Genomic DNA, 22,326 nt, shown 5'->3' with positions numbered 1-22,326 from the left:
GAAAGGCATGGTTGCTGTCAGAACTTGTATCCAACAACCTGCGGTGTCAACGTTCTGATTAACGGCGATGTAAAGTCAGTTTACCCATTAGCCGCTTGAATGCGTGTGTGTCTGGTGATTCCTGCCGGCTTGCCGGTCGCATCCTTGAAGGAATGTGGGTGTTGTCTGGGCTGTCTTCTAGCAGCTCAGTAGAGAGGATAAAGACATTTGTCATGTGACCTGTCGAAGCACTGGTTACCTAGCAACCTAGGTCGTTGTACTAGCTTTTAAAAATGCCTCGTGTTTGGTTTGTTTGCTAAGTACCGAAAAAGTTTGAAAGTCCCCAATTAAAATGCAAGGAACATCAAAGGTTACATGTGCCAAATAGTATCATTTCTACATAATTGCTGCATGGTCCGTGCACGACCGAAAACTACATCATAACGGTGTAAATTGAACAAGCTGAACGTATTAGATCCCCAGGTGCCTAGCGACTTTCGAGCCGCGCTACACATTACACGTTCTCTTTTACAGGAGCTCGTTTGTTTGCTAGATAAAGAGTAAAGACATGGACTCACTAAGACGCACAAGTGAGTTTTAAATAATCTCAAGGGTTGGAGGATGTGTCACTTTATGATTGGCACAAATAAATAATCTCTATTATGAATATATATGTGAATGATGTTGGATTCTCTCTTGTGCTGGTCTTTTAAACAAAATAATTTTTTTGCGTGTAAGATTAAGCATATCACTGTCATAGGAGAGGCTCAGTGGCCAATGTGAATATTATTGGCGCAATAAATCATCTCCACTCAAAGATATACTACACTAATCACGCAACTGAGCATCTCGGTTATATTATTAGTGCAACTGTACATCTAAACTTGAAGAGTACTCTAATGACGCATGCTGGTCATCTCAGCTATAAAGTATATGTGTACTAGTGGGTTAGCTCTCATACCAGTCTTGTGTGATAACTCCAACTGTTATCAACAACTTGTACATATTTTCCAATTTATTGCATTTATGATAAATCCCCCAATATATTGACAAAATATTTGACGGGACATAAAATGGGTAAATAAAAGGATGGGAATGTGTGTCAGAGAGGAATGGTTGTACAGCCGAAAAGGCTGATCTATGTGATGTGAGTTGACACTCGGTCCCTAGGCACATAACTGGGTCTGATTAGAGCACAGAAACAAAAAGAATGGGTCTGATTAGAGCACAGAAAAAAGAACCGGAATAGAAATCAAAAGAACCCCTCAAAGCTGCCTTATCTATTGTGACGTGGTGACATCATGCAGTCTCAGCAATAAATTATTGATTTGGCTTTACATTGTACCATTTGAATCCTAGAAGTACATTAAGTTCATGTTCTTGGTTAAGACCGAGCTGAACACATCTTAGCCTACAAATCATACGAGCTTCTGCTTGTCGTAATTTCAGTTGTCTGTTGCCACTTCTTGCGAGTGGCTTGGTGTGTTGCAGGCCCCCAAATCTGATGTCTCTTCTGTGTGCCATTTGATGCTCCTTTTGCCAATGTGTTGCAAATGGCAATTTGATATCTTGGCTATTCAAGTTTGCAAGATGTTCTCTAATCCTTATTCTCAGCTCCCTGATGGTACTGCCAATATACACTTTCTTGCATACACATATTATTCCATATATAATATATTTGGAACGGCAGTTGATGAAATCAATGATGTTAGTTCTCAAATTCCCATGACATACAAATACTTTGGTTGGAGATAAGGCAAACTGGCAAAAATTACAAGTCCCACACTTACGGAAACCACTGGGTCTAATATTCTGAGTGAGCCAGTTTTCCTGTCTGTTGGAACCAGATTTCAGAAAGGAGGGACAGAGTAAATTTCTGAGAGTCGACACTCTTGAGAAGATTATTTTGGGTTTCTCTGTGATATAGGCCCCCAAATCTGCATCTAAATGTAAGAGGTTCCAGTGTTTATTCAAAATATAATAAATTAATTTGGAATCACTAGAGAATTCAGTGATGAAATTGACATATTGTGGAATTCCAGTGGTACTTTTTACTGGTTCTCCCTTAGTCTGTGTGAGGAGAGAGGGTTGCGTTATTGTTTATGCATTCCTTAATGCGTTATCAATGGTAGCATTTGTGTAACTTCTCTCTTGGAATCTGGCTCCTATAGACTTACATTCTGTTTCAAATTGCACATGTTCACTACAGTTCCTCCTTGCTCTTAGGAACTCTCCACGTGGTATGTTATTAATTACATTTCTTCTATGACTGCTACTAGCATGCAGAATAGAGTTAACTGCAGTTTCTTTACGATATGTACAGGTTTGTAGGGTTTCATTAGTTATATAGATTCTAAGATCCAAAAACATAATTTCTGTGGCATCAATGTGGCCAGTAAACTGAATCCCGAATTGGTTCTGATTAAGAAATTGCATGAAATCGTGAAATTGGGAGCGTGTACCTGCCCATATTGCAAAAACATTGTCAATATATCTCCTCCATACAGGGATGAGCTCAATGTATGGATTGTTATGAAAGATATGAGTCCTCAAAATATGCCATGAAAAGATTAGCTAGGGCGGGGGCATACTTAGCACCCATGGGAATGCCCTTTGTTTGGGTATATTATTCATCATCAAAAATTAACTGGTTGTGGTTAAGGGTAAAATCCACAAAATTCTTCAGCATCTGAACGTGCGCTGCATGTGATGCCGAGTGAGATCTGTATGAATGGTCTATTGTTTTTAGAGCCAATGTATGTTTGATTGATGTATACAGTGCAGTAACATCTAGAGTAACCAGAAAGTAATGTGATTTGATGAAAATTCTTGTTCAACATGCAGAGGGAGAACATACTAGAGTGGCCACAGAAATCGAACAGATTCAGAAGGAAATTTCGCAAATGCCTAACCCTGTAGCAACTAAAGACAAAAATTATGAGAAAATGCACACTATTCTAGTAGATTATCAGGATGACATTAAAATGAGAAAATCCAGGAAGTTCTATCTAGATGAGAGATTATATCAATGACAGTCTACACCTTTCAGGCTAAATTTGATGGAGATCAAACACACATCAAAACTCCAAATGTCTCACCAATTACATCAGATATGGATTCTGATTCAGAACCAGTGACAATCAGTACTGATGGGACGGAAGACACAGATCAAGCACAAACTGTGGAGGAAAGACGACACATTAGAAGAGGTTTCCTGGCGGAAATTAAAAGATATAAAAAGGGCAACATTTTGAACCTCAATGCGAATTACAAGCAAGTACGTTTTAAAAAAACACTCCCTTTAGGCCCAAATATACCAACAACCCCAACAACCTCAGAGGAAGAAGAGGAAGAGGAGCTAAGAGGAGAGGGAACCGGAGATGCAAGGAAAAGATTTACCAGATCCAGTCTCAAAGTATCAAAACTAAAGCCAATTCTCAAAACCTAGTTATAAATCTTTCGGATAAACAACTATCACCAAAGCAAATAACTGTTCTTAACTATGGCTTCTCCTTTGCACCCAGCACTGCATCTGATATGACTGAGGTACAAATAGATCTATACAAATTCACGAGAAAATTGAAACTGAAGAAACATTTTCACAATAAATCGGAATTCTTCCAACAAAAGACAATGCTACCCCCTATCAGCAGCAAGAGCATTCAGGAAATTGAGAACATACATTTCCTTGCTAACCTTGCAGGCGAAAATGGCCAATCGATAACTGAGATCCAAAGAGACTTAGGGGTACATCAATGGAATATGGACATCATGGAACACAAGAACAGATCCAAATTCACGCTGCCCAATATTGGAGACAATGCAATAGAAATTTTCTACAGAGCAATTGCCAAGGAAATCCATCAATATATTGATGGACAACATAGGGGCTACACCAGCAAAAATTCTAACCTATCTAAATCTGAACAATTGGCACTCCAAGAGTTGGCTGCTGACAATACGCTTGTTATTAAGGAGGCGGATAAAGGAGGGAACATTGTTATTCTCAACAAATTGGATTATATAAGCATGGCTCAAGATCATTTAGCAACACCAGGCTGCTACCAAAAGCTTAGTAACAATCCGATGATTCAGACCGTCCAAGAACTTCAGACACTGATCCAAGAATGGTACCAACGAGGTATGTTGACTGATGAAGAAAAATATTTACTGATCAACAGCAGTCCATTTATGCCCACCCTGTATCTACTACCCAAAATACACAAACCCTTTGAAAATCTACCATCAGTAAGACCTTTTATGAGCGGCCAAGGAGGGGTCACTGAGAACCTAGCAACTTACATTGACTCCTGCATTACGGATCAAGTACCAAAATTTCCAGCATACTTGAAAGACACAACTCATATCTTACACATTCTCAACAACATCCCATGGAAATCACATTACTTTCTGGTTACCCTAGATGTTACTGCACTGTATACATCAATCGAACATACATTGGCTCTAAAAACAATAGACCATTCATTCAGATCTCACTCGGCATCACATGCAGTGCACGTTCAGATGCTGAAGAATTTTGTGGGTTTTACCCTTAACCACAACCAGTTAATTTTTGATGATGAATACTATACCCAAACAAAGGGCATTGCCATGGGTGCTAAGTATGCCCCCGCCCTAGCTAATCTTTTCATGGTGTACTTTGAGGACTCACATATCTTTCATAACAATCCGTACATTGAGCTCATCCCTGTATGGAGGAGATATATTGATGATGTTTTTGCAATATGGGCAGGTACACGCTCCCAATTTCACGATTTCATGCAATTTCTTAATCAGATCCAATTCGGGATTCAGTTTACTGGCCAAATTGATACCACAGAAATTATGTTTTTGGATCTTAGAATCTATATAACTAATGAAGCTCTACAAACCTGTACATATCGTAAAGAAACTGCAGTTAACTCTATTCTGCATGCTAGAAGCAGTCATAGAAGAAACGTGATTAATAACATACCACGTCTAAGAGCAAGGAGGAACTGTAGTGAAGATGTGCAATTTGAAGCAGAATGTAAGTCTATAGGAGCCAGATTCCAAGAGAGGTTACACGAATGCTACCATTCATAACGCATTAAGGAATGCGAAAACAATAACGCAACCCTCTCTCCTCACACAGACTATGGGAGAACCAGCAGAAAGTACCACTTGGATTTCCACAATATGTCAATTTCATCACTAAATTCTCTAGTGATTCAAAATTCATTTATTATATTTTGAATAAACATTGGAACCTCTTACATTTAGATGCAAGTTTGGGGACCTATATCGCAGAGAAACCCAAAATAATCTTCTCAAGAGCGTCAACTCTCAGAAATTTACTCTGTCCCTACTTTCTGAAATCTGGTTCCAACAGACAGGAAAACTGGCTCACTATTATATATGGAATAATATGTGTATGCAAGAAAGTGTATATTGGCAGTACCATCAGGGAGCTGAGAATAAGGATTAGAGAACATCTTGCAAACTTGAATAGCCAAGATATCAAATTGCCATTTGCAACACATTGGCAAAAGGAGCATCAAATGGCACACAGAAGAGACATCAGATTTGTTGGCCTGCAACACATCAAGCAACACGCAAGAGGTGGCGACAGTCAACTGAAATTACGACAAGCAGAAGCTCGTATGATTTGTAGGCTAAGATATGTTCAGTTCGGTCTTAAACAAGAACATGAACTTAATGTATTTATATGATTTAAATGGTACAATGCAAAGCCAAATCAATAATTTAATGCTGAGACTGCATGATGTCACCACATCACAATAGATAAGGCAGCCCTTTGAGGGGTTCTTTTGATTTCTATTCCTGTTCTTTTTTCTGTGCTCTAATCAGACCCATTCTTTTTGTTTCTGTGCTATAATCAGACCCAGTTATGTGCCTAGGGTCCGAGTGTCAACTCACATCACATAGATCAGCCTTTTCGGCTGTACAACCATTCCTCTCTGATGCACATTCCCATCCTTTTATTTACCAATTTTATGTCCCATCAAATATTTTGTTAATATATTGGGGGATTTATCATAAATGCAATACATTGGATAGTATGTAGAAGTTGTCGATAACAGTTGGAGTTATCACACAAGACTGGTATGAGAGCTAACCCACTAGTACACATATACTTTATAGCTGAGTACCAGTATGCATCATTACAGTACTCTTCAAGTTGAGATGTACAGTTGCACTAATAATATAACCGAGATGCTCAGTTGCGTGATTAGTGTAGTATATCTTGGAGTGGAGATGATTTATTGCGCCAATAATATTCACATTGGCACCTGAGCCTCTCATATGACAGTGATATGCTTAATCTTACACCCCAAAAAATTATTTTGTTTAAAAGACCCGCACGAGAGCGAATCCATCATCATTCACATATATATTCATAATCGAGATTATTTATTTGCGTGAATGATATAGTGACACATCTGCCAACCCTTGAGATTATTTAAAACTCACTTGTGAATCTTAGTGAGTCCATGTCTTTACTCTTTATCTAGCAAACAAACGGAGCTCCTGTAAAAGAGAACGTGTAATGTGTAGCACGGCTCGAAAGCAGCTAGGCACCTGGGGATCTAATACGTCAGCTTACACCGTTATGATGTAGTTTTCCGTCGTGCACGGACCATGCAGCAATTATGTAGAAATGCTACTATTTGGCACACGTAACCTTTGATGTTCCTTGCATTTTAATTGGGGACTTTCGAACTTTTTTGGTACTTAGCAAACAAACCAAACACGAAGCATTTCTAAAAGCTAGTACAACGACCTAGGTTGCTAGGTAACCAGTTCTTCAACAGGCCAATGTCTTTATCCTCTCTACTTAGCTGCTATGGGACAGCCCAGACAACACCCACATTCCTTCAAGGGTGCGACCGGCAAGCCGGCAGGAATCGCCAGACACACACACACATTCAAGCGGCTAATGGGTAAACTGACTTTACATCGCCGTTAATCAGAACGTTGGCACCGCAGGTTGTTGGATACAGGTTCTGACGGCAACCATGCCTTTTTGTCTCTCCCCGTTTCATTCTACTAGCACGCAAGATGACGAATTAGACGATACAAGACACCTAGATAAAGCTCATAACCTCGCGTTATTAATAGCAAGCTCGTGACTTGCTGGTAAACTTGAGTATTTCTTTATAGTTTGGAAATACGGAATGGATTATTTAGTGTCTAACACATCTGTTTAAAAATAGGTCCTGTTTGTTTTTACAGAAATGTGTGCAAGTAGGAAATTCTTTTAGCCAACGCACACAATTCTGTTACACCAAACACACGGCAGAATATACAACGTGCTACATATATCAGGTACCCCGCCCACATGGATTGCTTTCTCTTTGTGATGTGGTCCTTTATTACCGATCACTTTTGAATATATTGTGACAATATTATTTATGCATTGTGAATAAGGAAAGCTGGGAAAAGCCAGGGGAAGCAGCCATACCCTCTTGTGCTGTCAATAGATTGGGGCCCGAGAATGGCCAGGGGAATGGAAACATTAACCCAGCTGTAGTGAACTGCCAGGAGAGACCTGACAAGGGCCAGGGGGAAGGGAGCCAATTCCCCCAGCTGTATTAGACTGCCAAGAGAAGCCCGAGAAAAGCTTGTGGAAGGGAGGCATTCCCACACTTGATGAAACTGGGAAAATTGGGCGGAGAAAGGCCACGGGAAGGGAGCCATTCCCTCTACTTCATGAAATTGCCAACCATCTAAAACTGTACGTGTCCAGAGGAAGGGAGTCTTTCTTCTGGACTTAGATGGCAGTAAACCACTTTAGTTTGTTTTCAAGTGTAAGAATTGGAAATGGGTTTTGACACGCGACAGTGGACTCTTTCCTTTAGACTGACATCCTGACATGCTTCTTGGTATTTAGTTAAGGCAAGGAAACCCCTCTTCGAGTTAGGGAAAGGTAGGGTTTTCCCTTTACTTTCTTTAAAGAATGAAAGTCTTTGCCCAAAACCATGCCACCTCAGTGTCGGTCTCCTCCTTCCACAACATTTAAAACCAATTCAGAGAAATGCAGACCAACAACCTGCAATTTGGTTGGTTGTATATCAAACCTGTCCACCTGGATAGCCTCCTTCCTTAAAGACAGGTCCATCGGGTTATTTCAGACACGGCAAATGCCCCCCATACATATCCCCATCTTTTGCAGTGTTCCACAAGGTTCTTCCGTCTCCCCTTCCCTTTCTAACATTTTTATCAAAACCCTATTCGACCTCCTCAATGACATTGGTATGTAATACAGCAACTATGCCGATGACACCCAAATTCTCATACCCCTATCAGGCTCCTATGAAGAAGACTCCCATACTCTCAATAAAACCTACTCCATAATCCAGGCCTGGATGGCAACTAACCACCTCTGCTTGAATGACGACAAGACGGAGATCCTGCTGGTCGGCCCACAGGGTATGCTAAAATAACAGAACCCCCAATTCACCACCTTCACCCTAGATGGAATCTGTATCCCATTTTCAGCCTCTGCAAAAACACTTGATGTCTACTTGGATGCCTCTCTCTCCCACACTAAACAAGTGAGCACTGTGGCCTCATCGGCAGCATACTCGTCCCAGGAGGATAGCCCAACGGCAACGTGCTTGCCTTGGAAGCAAGATGACACGGAACAACAAGGGTTCGATCCCTGGGTCCGCCCTTAGAAAACTCTGGGTATTAAGCGCGTTATAAATAACCTATCATATCATATATCATACACGGCCAAGCTCATCAACACAGCCAGACCATTCCTGTCCCCGGAGAGCTACTCGACTATTGATAGAGCCATCACAGGTGCAATGCTGGACTATTGCAATGCCCTTTTCGCTGGGATACCTAAACAGAACATCAATAAACTACAGAAAATCTAGGACGGTGTCCTTCGGCCAGCATTGAAAATATCAAAAAGAGACCACATCACAGAGGCCAGGAAGAAGGTTTACTGGCTGCCAATTATGGAAAGGATCATTTTCAAAATGATTTTCAAAACACTGTCTATCATCCATAAGTGTTTGAGTAACACAGCTCTGCAATACCTTTCTCAGGTAATCGAAAGGCATAAGCAAACTGACCAATAAGATCCTTCCACTCCCACTGCCTGATCCTTCTGAAAGTGAAAAGGGGTTGGAGAAAGCTTCCCCACAGTGGCAGTGTTCCTCTGGAACTCCCTTCCCTCTAATAGCAGAGGACTCATACTGGGCCTTCCGTAAGGCTTTGAAAAATCCAAATCCTTGGGTGGTATTAACTGGCATTTAGCCCGGTTTATGGTCTTTACATCGAAACTGTAGCATCCAAATGCCACAGCATTGAAACCAAAGCATTGTCTACCAGTGCATCAACAGGCTATCTTACATGTAAAAGGGCTTTTCCATCTAAACCAGTCCATCGAAAATATAAATGGACTGGTTTCAATGGAAATGCACTTTTACATGTAAAAGATAGCCTTTCAATGCATTTTTTAATAATGTTAAAACATCACATGGATCTGTCCAGTCCTGCATTTTCGGCACTGGCCAGCTTCTTGTAACGTTTTATTGTTTTTTTTGTATATTGGGAGGTGGGGGTCAGCCCTCCCAACCCCCATGACCGCCCCAAATCCTAACCCTAATGTAACCCTTAATCTAACCCTAGCCCCAACCCTAACCCTAATGTAACCCTTAATCTAACCCTAGCCCCAACCCTAACCCTAATCCTAACCCTAATGTAGTTCTTAATCTAACCCTAGCCACAAGCCTAACACTAATCCTAATGTAACCCTTACTCATTTCGATACTACCATCGAATTATAGTCAACGAAAAAGTCTTTCGATGGTAAGGATTTTTGTTGCATATAAATCCATGGAGTGGTGTTAGATGAACTAGCATTCGATGGAATAACTAGATACCATTTAGCCCCTGTATTTATGTCTGTTCTAGCATTGTTGTTATTTAACTCTTGTAAGATGTTGATGCCTCTGGGCTTATGCGCTTTTCAAATTAAAAAATAAATATGCAGAGTCCCTAATGTAACATGTTTATATATCCTACGTTTGATTTTTGTAGACATATATGTATGTACTGTCAAGTTTAGATACCACAGGGCGCAGGTGGATGTTTTCAACTCCTTTTATTTTCAAGAGTCTGGTTGATTGGTTGGAAGACCAGCTATTCAAGAAGGAAACGAACACAAGAGGGAAGGTCACAGCTAGAGGTAAATGGGCCGATGAAACTCTATAAGAGCCTAATCTAAAAGGACCCAATATTCGGAGTCCAGTCCCTATTCTAAGTTTTAATCTTTTGATCGCCCTCCCATGACAGTGTTCATCCAGTCCCTCACAGTGACAGGAAGTTTGGAGAACCACAACACACCTCTTTGGATTAGTTGTGGTGGTGGCTGTTGTCTTTGCGTTGGACGGCCAAACCTCTCTTTGTGTATCTTACTGCATGGAGTTGGTGGCATGGATACTGCTTCCAGGGCAAGGCATTTAATGCACCCCTCCTACCCTGTGTTTCTTATCAGGTTTTTGGTGGGAATTCTCCCCTCTGCATGAGTACTTTGGGGTAGGATTGTGTTCCTCCGACCCACCATAGGTTCCGAAAGGATTGCAAACTTTTTAGTTAGGCCTGTGGTCTTTCAGGCGACAGACTTATCTGATAGTTCTCTGGCTTTTCTTTCAAGACCTGTCTCCTGACATCCTGTGGGCCCAGGTTCTCGGCCAGCTCTAGACTCTAGCCTCTCCATTTAGCCTTAACTGTTCTAGCGTGTCACCTAATTTTCTTAACCACCTCTGTTTCTGGATTCTCCTAACTACATGCCCTATTTGGCTTGGTTAATTCAAGTCCAACCTCTCTGGTGCTTCTTCTCTTTACACTCTCCTTGCAACACAACTCTTTCTCTATGCAACACGACCCTAACGCCCAAGACATGAGGAGGCTTGCACCTCCCTTTATAGGTGTGTTCAGTCATGACTACTTTTCCCAATGACCCTACTGATTCATTGATCCTTTTTCCAAATCGCTTTGTGAAGTGCGAGTGGCCGTTGATTAATTATTCCACCTTCTTCCCATGTGTTTCATTTTCACTTGACATCATGTGGAGATTGTGGTTCAACAATAATAATTGGCCTGTTCTCATTCCACGTGTTCAGAGAGGGTAAAAGGACTGTCCGTCATCTTGGGATGAGGTACATAACCAGCTGTCTAGCATTCCTTGTTTGTCTGCTTTGTCTACAGAGTCATTGCACTGAGTGCAGTTAAATGGTTTATGTGCTTCCTGCAGGTCTTGGGTAAATAACATTCGCCTTTGATTTGAGCTTTATGAGGGGGTTCTCAAGCCCTCTGAGTGCTGCTTCCCGAGTGTTACTCTATGCATGCAGCCACAAGCGTGACTGACCACAATCTGAAATGATTTGTGGTTGCCTCATATTTGTGAACCTCTGCTGGAAGGGATTTTCTTTGTTTTTCTCTCCCAGGCAGCCTGAAACCCTTCTGTCCATAAGGCTTGACCTTCTCCTTCTTCCCTCATAGCTCACATATCCTTTATTGGTCTGGAGGTCCCATTCTGGTCTGGACAGTGACTGAACTTTAGGGGCAACGGAGGAAAGACTGGAAAGTTTCTGGGGGATATGTACTGGTTCCAAAGGTGGCCCCACAGAGTGCAAAGCTCTCCATGACCTCCAGAACTCCCAGTCTCCCTCAAGAGGTCACCACCTGGTGACCTTGTTGCAATACACAAAACAAGAGATTGTTCCATAGCATATCATTAAAACAAGTAACACTTAAAATAAACAAGAAGACCGGAATGGCAAAGGACATCAACAGGTGCTTGTGTACATGCTCTTTGTTAATATCCATACGTAGGTGCCATCAAACATATAACCAACAAGTTTCAACGTAAAGGGTCTCTATTTCACTCCTCCGTCTTCCTCAGGGTCTCCATCCATCTCGGGAGGATAGCTCAGGGGCAACATGCTCGCCTTGGAAGCAAGACGACACAAAGCAACCACAGGTTCGATCCCCGGTCTGCGCTTAGAGACCTCTAGGTATTAAGCGTGTTATAAATAACCTATCCTATCATTATTTATAACTCTCACTTAGGACATCCATCAGTTAAGATTTAGAATTGATTTTCAAACCAATGTAGCACTGGATGTGCTAACTTCACCTGTGGGGGATCCAAACCAGTGGCGTATTGCCAGTGTTCCTTCTATCTCGGAGGCTTCCTCATCAGACCTAATGGCGTGCAGTAGAAATGTTATGGGGCATGCCTATCAAATCTAGTCATATTGCTCCTGGCGGGTGTAATTTATCAGCCGATGTCCCTCATATGAACTGTGGCAGTTTCTAAACGGATTCTTGTGGACACGGGGCCTCATTACACGGATGGCGCTAAGGGATTACTGGCACCGGTAAGGGCACCGGTGCCGGTAATCCCTTAGCGCCATACTACGAAGTCCCTCAGCGGGTCCCGTCCTTAACGTGTAGCCAGACCACACGTTAAGGAAGGGACCCGCTGAGGGACTTCAGGGCAAAAAACAGTACAGCTAATAGCGGTACCGTTATTTGCTCCTTCCCCATTCCCATTGAGCCCTATGGGGGCTCAAATGGGAATGTGGAAGGGCCTTGTTGAATGGGGAATTACCGCCCCGCCAACCTTGGAATGGGGCGGTAATTCCCCCATTCACCAAGGCGGAATCGGTAAAATACCGGCGGCAACCATGGCGCTAATAGCCAACTGTCTGTTGGATACTGCAGCCTACTTTAACATGGTGAGGATGTTTTCATCTTTGACGAATTAAGCTTCTTTGCCTTTATCCACCTGTCAGAAATGTATATAGCACTATGCAGATGTGCATGCAAATATGGATTTCCAAGGACTGATGCGTCGTCCAATCCTAAGGACCGGTCTGTTTTTCATATGAACCAGGGCGTGTGCTTACCTGTTTTTCAGCCAACATTACCATGCTTTGACTCCAGATTAGGCACTGCAGAATATGGACATGGCCCACACTTTTAAGTGTGATTAAGACAGTGGGAAGACCTTTTCGTGGCGCAATCTTTTTGTTATTCAGGGTGGTGTTTTACCTGGGGGGCGAGGGGCTCAAGGGGGCTACTGCCATAATTGCCAGAAGGATTGTACTGTGCATTCCAAAAGCATACACTTTGCATGGCCTTCCTCTTCGCAGGAGGCAGCATGCATGCATATACGTGGCCTCCTGCGCCCATGTCCATTTTTTGTAATGTCATACCTCAACAACAAGAACTCCCCTGCTTTTGTTCCCTTTTAGCCCCCCCACCTCCATCACTCCTTTCAACTGTAAGGCACCCAGTAACAATAATTACAATGCGGTCCTATACATTCCACTAGATATAAGGCAGTAAGAGTAACTTTCCAAAAGCATGTTCCTATTTCTAGCAAGTGTAAGGCGGCCATGTGGGCCATTACGTGTCTGCTCTAGACGCCCTATTCCCTGGATTTGTGTTCCAGAGGGGATGTTTCAGTTCTGCGTAACCTATTCGCATTCGCTTGAGGCACTGGTGTAGCCCGTCACCTCCTCCCTAGTTTGTAAGCTGTGTGATCTGCCCCAGCAGGTTGGGAAGGAGAGAGAGCAATGTGGACACAAGATCAATGCAAAATGGCCACCATGGCGATTCACTCGCTCTTACTCCACAGTTCTCCCTCCTTCACAACTCCCACCAAGTCGCCCTCTTGTGCATCTGCCAGTGGAGCTATTACGCAGCCGCTGGGCGTAGGACTTGGGAACCGACGGCTGGGCCAATGGGATCAATTATAGAAGAGAGTTTGGCACAAGGGTGTGTGGTGGGAGGGTTGCGTACAGGGGAATTGAAATCCCGTATGCTCTAGCTGCATCGTGCTGCATCTTTGGACCAATTGCCCTACCTTGCCTGTTGAAGGAGCAGGCTTCCCAGCATGTTCTGATGGAGGGAGTGCTATGGACTAAGAAAAGAGTACCTGCATCACCATGAAGGTAAATCTTTTCTTATTTCGTCACGTGTTGAAATGAAATTAAGAAATAGAGGACATAGAAAGGCTTGCAGTCTTGTGGGAAAATACAGAATAGTACAGCATAAAAGGTTTTGAACACCTGTCTTCAAAGGTATTTGCACCATAGTTCTTAAGAGCTCAACAATACATTTAGCCTCATCACGAGTTGGGCAGTATCCTGGTGGTAATACCGTCGGGACTATTAGCGTTACTGCCAAGCCCCCCGGTGCTATTAGCACCAGATCACGGGTTTGGCAGAACGGTAATTGCCCATTGGGCCCATTCGGGAATTTTCGGTGCTACTACCGTCAATGGTATTATCACACGGTAATAACACCAAAAATCGTCAAATTCGCCACGGATTTACCCCCAGCTATGAGCTGGGGGTAAATTCTGCCAAACCCGTGATTTGGTGGACCCTTAAATGCAGTGGTAATAGCATTACCGCCGTATTTAAGGTTACCGCCAAACTCGTGATGAGGCAGATTATGTTATTAGTTGTTAGGATATTTAATTAGAGCCCGTTCCAGAGGGCTCTATTGTGTGGTAAGCGACTGCTGACCAAGTTAGTGTTTCTGAGCTGATGGCGAGGGACTCTAGCGAGGCCGAAGGTCACCTACCACAGTGTAGAGCCTGAGGGTAAAGGGTCTAATGCTATCAGAGCTTGTGCAGGGGGAAAGGTCAAATCCTCCTCTGGGGCCTCCTGTGACACTGCTTGTCCATGTCTCTGACCAGTGCCAAGTGTACACGCATCACAGAGGGAAGCATGGAATGCAGCCTTTACAAGTGGTTAGAGCCTCCCTTCCATGCTTGCTGATTGGCTAGAGAACAGGAAGCTGCGAGAAGAATAAAGGAGAAGCCTAGAATGTGGGCTTCTGCCTACTGTGGTTAGAGCCTACGTTCCACACTTCCTGACAGGATCACTAGAAGACAGCATGCGCTAACCCCATCCTACCCTGCACAAAAGTGCCTTGAGGGGATTCTGTGTGCACATTCAAATTGAACATGCAATGAACGGGCACTATTATGTCTCCCTCCCCCGTCTGCATGCTACTTGTTTTTGATTCCACGTGTGCATTTTTTCATTCAGTGTCTTCCTTCCTCCCATTGGCAGTCGCATTCTCCCCTCTCCTCTACAGTACATTATTCTGTCTCATCTTCCCATGCTGCGCCAGTCGCGCGCTTCCCTTTCTGACTCTTCAACCACTTGGTCCCTTCTCCAGGCATTTACCGATTATGCCAAGCCTGATCTCCCCACCCTCTATCTCAAACATAAACCTTAACCCTTGGTTTTCCACTGACTCCTTCATCTTTTATGTCTACAATCACTACTTCAACATCTATTCCCTCCCTAACTTCCTCGTACTCCATTTATAACTTTACACGCTCATCCTCTTTTTCTGTGTCCATCTTTACTTCTTTGTGCTTTATTTCCTCGCCATCCGTAACTCCTGTCATCTGTCTTTTGTTTCCTGAAGGTGACGCATCTCTTTGACAATGAAGGGACAGTCTTCTTTGCCATGTTCATGGCAGTGTGGGGTAAGTGTGGCTGGTTGTGGGTGGGCGCCATCATATTGGAATGTTGATGCCCTTATTGCAGTGCTTGTTATTTCCCTGGGGTAGCTTGCTCTACTCCCGGTCTGTCAGGTGGTAAGTCTATTTGCCCTATGTTTGTATCTCTTCGTGTTGCTGTTTGTGAAGCTGTGATATGTTCCCAAAACCCAAAGAGAATTGAGAGGTCAAATGATGGTCCCCTTTGAGCTTTCTGGTGCCCCACAACTCACATTCCCTGACTCTAGAGTCACACAAGATTCATTTGCCTCACTGTTTAGCAATGAGGCTAAATGTTACATCGCACCACAAATGAAAACTTAATTCTCGCTGCATCCCTAATTCACAACCGTCGCTAGATATTAGGTAGATTACATCAATACTATGGCTAAAGACTGTCTTGTGAAGCACTGGTGTTGTGTGAAATCACAACACAACTAATAGAACATCAGTAGAGAAATGCGTGGGACTATTCCTGCTGCATAGTAAAGAATACTTGCCTCGTAGATAGGTTCCAAAAATGAAGTCCAAGTATTCAGATTGTGTACATCTAAGTATGCTGACACTACATCTGGGCCTCGAACATCTGAAAGAGGTACGGTATTGATGAAATCAGAAATCCCCAGTTTACAGGGAGGGAATACTTGAATAAAAGGATCTCCTGCATCATAATGTAGAGAATACTCCCACTATGTAAATTCTGCATATAGAAGAACCATTCCCCCTAAAGAATGGGATTAGCTTCTAATGCTCTCAACTGACCAGATCCACTCAGACACATTTCCAGAAGGATTTTGGAGATCTTTTGCCTTAAGGAGTAGCACCGTTTTTAGTTACCTGGTTTTAATATCTGTATTTCAAATGTTTTGAAATGCACGTTTTTATCTACGTCAGTTTTTTTAAAGACTTTTTTCATATGTTCATGCTCACGGGCGTGGCCGACTGCAATGCCGGGAAGACACGGATGGCGTGAGCTCCTTAGAGAGATCCTTAGTAAAGATGCTTAAACGGTGCGCGCAATCTTGATTTCGACATAGACAGCTCCTCTTGGCTGTGACGGCAGGCTGCTTGAAAACTGAGTTGGTCGGTTGCCAGAGAAGGCAGTTTAAGGAGGCTGTGGAGCACTGCACACTCCCTCAAGAAGGCAACCGGTGGCTGAGACTAGATGGCCCGGCAGCTGAAAACAGGCGGGGAGGAGACGCTGCTTGGAAGTGGGCGTGGCGGGACTCCCTGGACTGTCTTTCCCATTTACGGAGGACAGCGTCGCCCTATCACCCCCCCCCCACCAACCGCCCGTCCGCTGTAGGTGACATGTGGCGGAGTGTGGCCAGGAACCCAAAGTGCAGTGGTGACACAGACGGCAACAGGGGCTTGTTGCCGCAGGGCCCCATGAGCAGTGATCCCACATGGGCCGTATAGAGAGATGTAAAACACCCGAGAGGGTGGCATGGCAGATGACAGCCTAGCTGGGAGAGAAGCCGGAAAGGCCACACATCTATTTTATGGGAGCCTTCTGAGGCAAATTTACTGGTGATAACCTCACGGCACTTGGGACACTGGCTGGTGGCCTGTAGCACTGTGGGGGTGACCAGATTTTCAGAAACGAGGCTCTCACCACCAGGGTTGTCTGAGAGGCAAGAAGGAACTAAGAGGGCGCCAAGCACCGTAGGGTGTGTGATGGGGCTTCCCATGCCTCGGGCCGCCCTGTACTAGCATCAAAGCATATGCACACAATAAGACTCGCACACGCACGTCTGATCGTTCCAGGGTCCCGGCGGCATCTGCCCCACGGACCGTCTTTATTCTTTAAGCGCATGCGCGGCCATAACGAGGCTCGCGCATGCACACATGCATTACGGACGTAACAGGGTGGTCCTACTGTTGGCTCCAGCACTGCAGCCCATAATACTGCATACATGCCGGCCCGTGGGTACGCAGAAGGACCCTCCACCACCCACGCAGGGGGTGCATATTGTCGATGGGCTCATCCCATTAGACCAAGAAGATAAGCTTCTGGCAGCAATAGCAGCACTACGTACCTCAGTTGAGTGTAAGATAGATGAGATAGATGAGGTAAACATGCACATTAACCTTCTATGACAAGATGTTCCGTCGCTATCTGAAAGGGTCACCAACACTGAAGAGTGGCTCACCGCAAACGTGAAGAGGACGGAGCCCCCGATGACTATGGTGGAAGAATTGAAAGCCAAGACTAGGGTACTGGAGCAGCGGGCGGAAGACGCAGAGGGAAGGTCTAAATGCAATAATATTTGCGTTATGGGACCCCTGAATGCAGTGGCGTCGCCAGGAAACAAATTTAGGTGGGGCACAGAGGGGGCCAAAGACAAAAGTAGGGGGGCACAGACAAAAGTAAGGGGAGAACATGGTCACTGCTCATCTTAGGTAAGGGGGCACAGGGTTTCATAGGAGGGGCTGGGCCCCCCCCCCCAAGATGCCCACCTAGCGACGCCACTGCTTGAAGGTGAAGAGGGGAGCCTCCTAACAACAATCATCGAGAATATGCTCCTACAGGACTTTGGTCCGAGCAAGTTATCTCAGGGCTTCACACTTGAGAGTGCACACCGGTCCCTAACACGAAGACCACTGCCAGGGGCCCCACCAATGCCCATCATAGCATGGGTACTTAACTTCAGAGACAGTGAAGTGATCCTTAAATTTTTCAGGGAGGGCAGGATCATACAACGTGGACCCTCTCTGATGCCGATTATATCTGACTATACACCGCTGGTCCAGAAAAAAAAACATTTTCACCCCAACGAAAGAGAGTCCAACAGCTGGGGCTTAAGTATATGTTTGTGTACCTGGCAAAATTGAAGGTTCTCAATAATGGGAAAACTTTATTTTTTGAAGGTCCAGAAGAAGCACATTAATGGATGGACAATAACAGACTGCTGATGTGTCCCTTAGAGGGCAACAGAGAAACATTGAAAGATTGAACTGGGCTCCTCTTTTGAACATATAAACCACTGGATACTGCCCAGCCTGCGGACCACCCTTTGGGGTCATTGACTTTATCTAGCATACGAGCTGGTATTATGTAAGTTCTCAGGAGCTCCACACTGACCCTTACAGTCAGCAATCTGGTGAACAACAGCTTGGAGAGAGTGTCTAGCAACCCAGAGGCTTTGGTACTTGGGGGCGAGGGGGAGTTCCATGTTGCTGGTACGCCGCTGACTTCCGAAGTAGCTTTGCTCTAGAAGTGCAGAATGACTCGAAAGGTGACATACCGTTGAGCCTATTGGTCACTCTTATTGTTTTGGTTTGTTCTTTTTGTTTGGTTTATATCAGAGCTACATAGCTGCACATGTGAGAAGAGGTGGGCACTTCTGGCGGCTTGGAGAGAGTAGTGGGAGGTGGGCTAGACTCAAAGAAGACGGAATTACTGAGTGGATTAACGTGGGGACTAATCTATGTTGAGTCGAAAATCTGTGAGTGGTCTAAGAGTGCTGAAGGAGGAGACTGACACACAGGTGGCATGCGTGTTGGCATAAACTTTTATTTAGTCAAAATAAAGAGGAAACCTGTCCCTCCCTATCTCTAAGAGAGGTTTCCCTGCCTCTACTAAGGAACTAAGGAATCGGTCAGAATGTCTAAGTAAATAACAAAAGAGTCCACTGTCTTGTGTCAAATCTGTCCCTCACACTTGTAACTAATACTAAAGAGGTTGTAGATCTTCGTGGTCCAGAAGGATGACTCCCTTCTTATGGACACTGAACCACCGTTCCAATCGCAGAAGGGTGGGAACTTCGCCTGAGAGAAGGACTCCCTTTCCCAGGTCTCACTTCTTTCCCAATAACAAAGTTACAGGTTGTGGTGATGTAAAGTTCTCAGTTTCAACTCAAACATCATTCCCTATCCCATACTTTTCTTCACTATTGGGGGTCCTGGAGAATGCCTCCCTTCTTGAGATATTTCACTCTCAATGCCTCAAAAATGCCAGGGCAATGACTTCATTGCCCGGGCCTTCTTCTGTTTGGTTACACTTGCTCTACTGGTGTCTCTTGGTTTCACGGTTAACCAAGGCTGGGAAGAATGATTCCCTTCCCCCAAGCCCATCTCAGGCTTTTGCAATGCCAATAGAATTGTCTCCCTTCCCCTGGCTTCCTTGACTTGTTGGTTGCAGAGTTCACAGTTCAACATTGCCAGGGGGAATGCCTCCCTTCCCCAGTCTTGTTTGGAATTAAAGTTCACTATTAACATTAACTCTGTTTTATGGGTGCGGGTTCCAGACCCATGTATTTCTCTTGTTCTTTCCTGCGGACCTGGTTCACAAACCTGCCAGGTACTGTGACTGGGAAGATGATTTGACTTATTCTTTCTAAAAGGTTATGGGTCCCAGACACGTGGGATTCTCTCCTATTAGGGTGTCAGACTTGGTTAACTATCCTGCCAGGTACTGTGACAAGTGAGAGGGTTAGTGATGTCCTTCTCATTTTGTGATGGTGGGTCCCAGACCCTTCTTGGTGCTCTGTAACTTGTAGCTAGTATATGTGTTTCACTATCCTGCCAGGTATTCTCCTGATTCAGTTTGCATAAGGCAATCACTGCACTTGTGTATGGGTCACAGACCATGGTTCTTGGGCTTCCCGCACCTCTTGGCTTCCCCCAGCAACCAGTTTGATTAATGGAGTCTCTGCACTTGTGTATGGGTCCCAGTCCCTGATTATTGAAATTCCCATGCCTTTTCAGCTTCCTCAAACAGCCCTCGCACCTTTGGGTTCGTTGTTGGGTCTTCTGTGCAGGTGCGAAGGGCTTCTGCAGCTCTATTCGGCTTCCCATGTTCTTTCTCTCTTGCGGGCTCTGTGCTCTCTGCAATGGCTCTGCAGACGTAGAGGCTGGGCGGCTGAAGGATCTCTCCATGACCATGTGGTTCGGTGGCTTGCTCTCACCTGGCTTCTGTTCCACTAGCTCTCGGCTCTGTCTGCCGCTTGCAGGCTAAATAGGGATGCCTCTTGAGCGACCCTCGCATCTCTGGCCACTGTCTCCTCTCTGCTCCAAGCCAGACGTCCTCCAGACTGGTGGATCCTCCTGGGAGGATTTTTCTCTGTCCTGGTTTCCCACTTCAGTACTGATGAGGGTTTGCCAGATCAGGTTTTGGAAAGCATTAGACTTTTCATTACAGTTCTCCTGAGTGCTATTTATGCTTCTGCACTTCTTCTTTGTCCCAGTACTGATCTTGAAATCTTCCATTGAGCCAATTGGTCTCTCCCGCATCCCAGTACTTAAGGGATACATTTCCCTTGAGGCGTTCACACTCTTCCTCGTCCCAGTACTTCCTATACTGCCAGTATTACAATAACATATAGGAACACTACGAAAAGTGTTGGTGGGAGGGGCGTAGGAATTTGTGTTAGGGTAAGGCGATTTATGGGTATACCATGTCATTGCTAATCCCATAGGGGGCTTGCCTCCCCATGATATCCATCCGCAGGGGGTCTATCGTGTAGCGGCCTCACCTCCGTGGCCTCATCGGAAGGTGCTCCTCCTAGGGGAGAAGTGACAACATCCACGGACTGAATGGGGGATGGCGGACCCACATGTAAAATGGCTACACTTAGGGTTGTGACGTGGAATGTCCAGGGGATGAACACTTATCTGAGGTGGATCAGGAGTGTCACCAGATGGGCTGAGGGGATGAACTGGACAAGTTTGTCAGCAGATGGGGTGAGGTGAATATGACTTTCATTACGCAGTATATGCAAGGGGAGTTTTGGTGTGGATTTCTGGTTCGGTCCCCTTCAAATTGCTCAATGTTATATAGGATGACCTCAGCAGACCGGTGATCGTACATGATTATATTAAACATAGGGAAATATGCATTGTTGATTTGTGTTCGCCTTATCAGCAGCATCTGACTTTATTTGTTTGCTATATGGTAGATTGACACCTTGAAGAGGGACCTTTTGAATTTGGGGGGTGATTTTAATTGTACGATGGACCCCAAGTTAGACAGGTCAGACTTTAAATGTGAGCAGCCCTCTGCGCCTGCTAAAACCCTTAGTACCATGCTGGGTGAGCTCTCACTGGTGGATGTGTGGACAGCCATCAACAAGGACCGTAGGTGATATTCATATTACTCTGAGCCACATAAATTCACACCCAGATTGATTACTTGGGTGAGATTACTGTGGCAGTATATGCTGGTAGATCTATAAAGGAGCAGCAGGGGCACTCATCAGTCACCCCAATTACCAGAAAGATGGTACTTGGGCCCCAACAAAATCCCTGCCGCAAGAATGGAAGACTCAACCATAGAAAGTTTACTGTCTTTATTATCAATCGAAATGACTGGGATCACACTAGAACAGCATCTCGTTCCCGAAACTCATCATCCAAACGTGGATTACACCATTTCTAAATGTCAGTGACCTCATAAAAACAAGTTACAACCCAATAAAACTATCAGGGATTGCGACTGGTTAGTCGAGGAAAACTATAAATGTAATTTACAGGGGTTAGTCTGGTTATTGGAGCGCCATATCTGGTGGTTCCTCCTAGGACCAACTCTAAATGTTACAATTACAAAATTGCAGGTTAACAGGGAAATCATTGGCCCTTACAACATTGTGTACCTAATGTGAAAGGTAGCTGAGGATTGGGCAGGACAGGTATTCTCAGCTATGGGAACTTGGACAGCTATTAGGCTGAGTGAAACTATTTAAGGCAATCGGAACAATCACAAAGGTGCTGTCCATTCCCAATAAGTTGCCATCGCTGATCGCCTAAGCCCTGAGAGTGTACATCCAGCTTTGAACCTGTGTATTAATTGCATC

General features: G+C 44.4%; 1 protein-coding gene across 5 annotated transcripts in view; it reads left to right on the top strand.

Annotated features, from left to right (window-relative positions):
- ANO9 (anoctamin 9) overlaps positions 1-22,326 on the top strand; it is a 640,562-nt gene that overhangs the window by 451,539 nt on the left and 166,697 nt on the right. For all 5 annotated transcript variants that reach the window (XM_069623932.1, XM_069623931.1, XM_069623929.1 and 2 more), the window contains one exon: positions 15,460-15,520. In XM_069623932.1, coding sequence (XP_069480033.1) covers positions 15,460-15,520 — 61 coding nt within the window. The remainder of the gene's footprint in view (positions 1-15,459; positions 15,521-22,326) is intronic.

Source organism: Ambystoma mexicanum, chromosome 11, assembly GCF_040938575.1.
Source record: "Ambystoma mexicanum isolate Mex_15411 chromosome 11, UKY_AmexF1_1, whole genome shotgun sequence".
Lineage (NCBI taxonomy): Eukaryota > Metazoa > Chordata > Amphibia > Caudata > Ambystomatidae > Ambystoma > Ambystoma mexicanum.
Note: the sequence above shows the minus strand (reverse complement) of the source record. Positions and strands in the feature narration are given on the sequence as shown.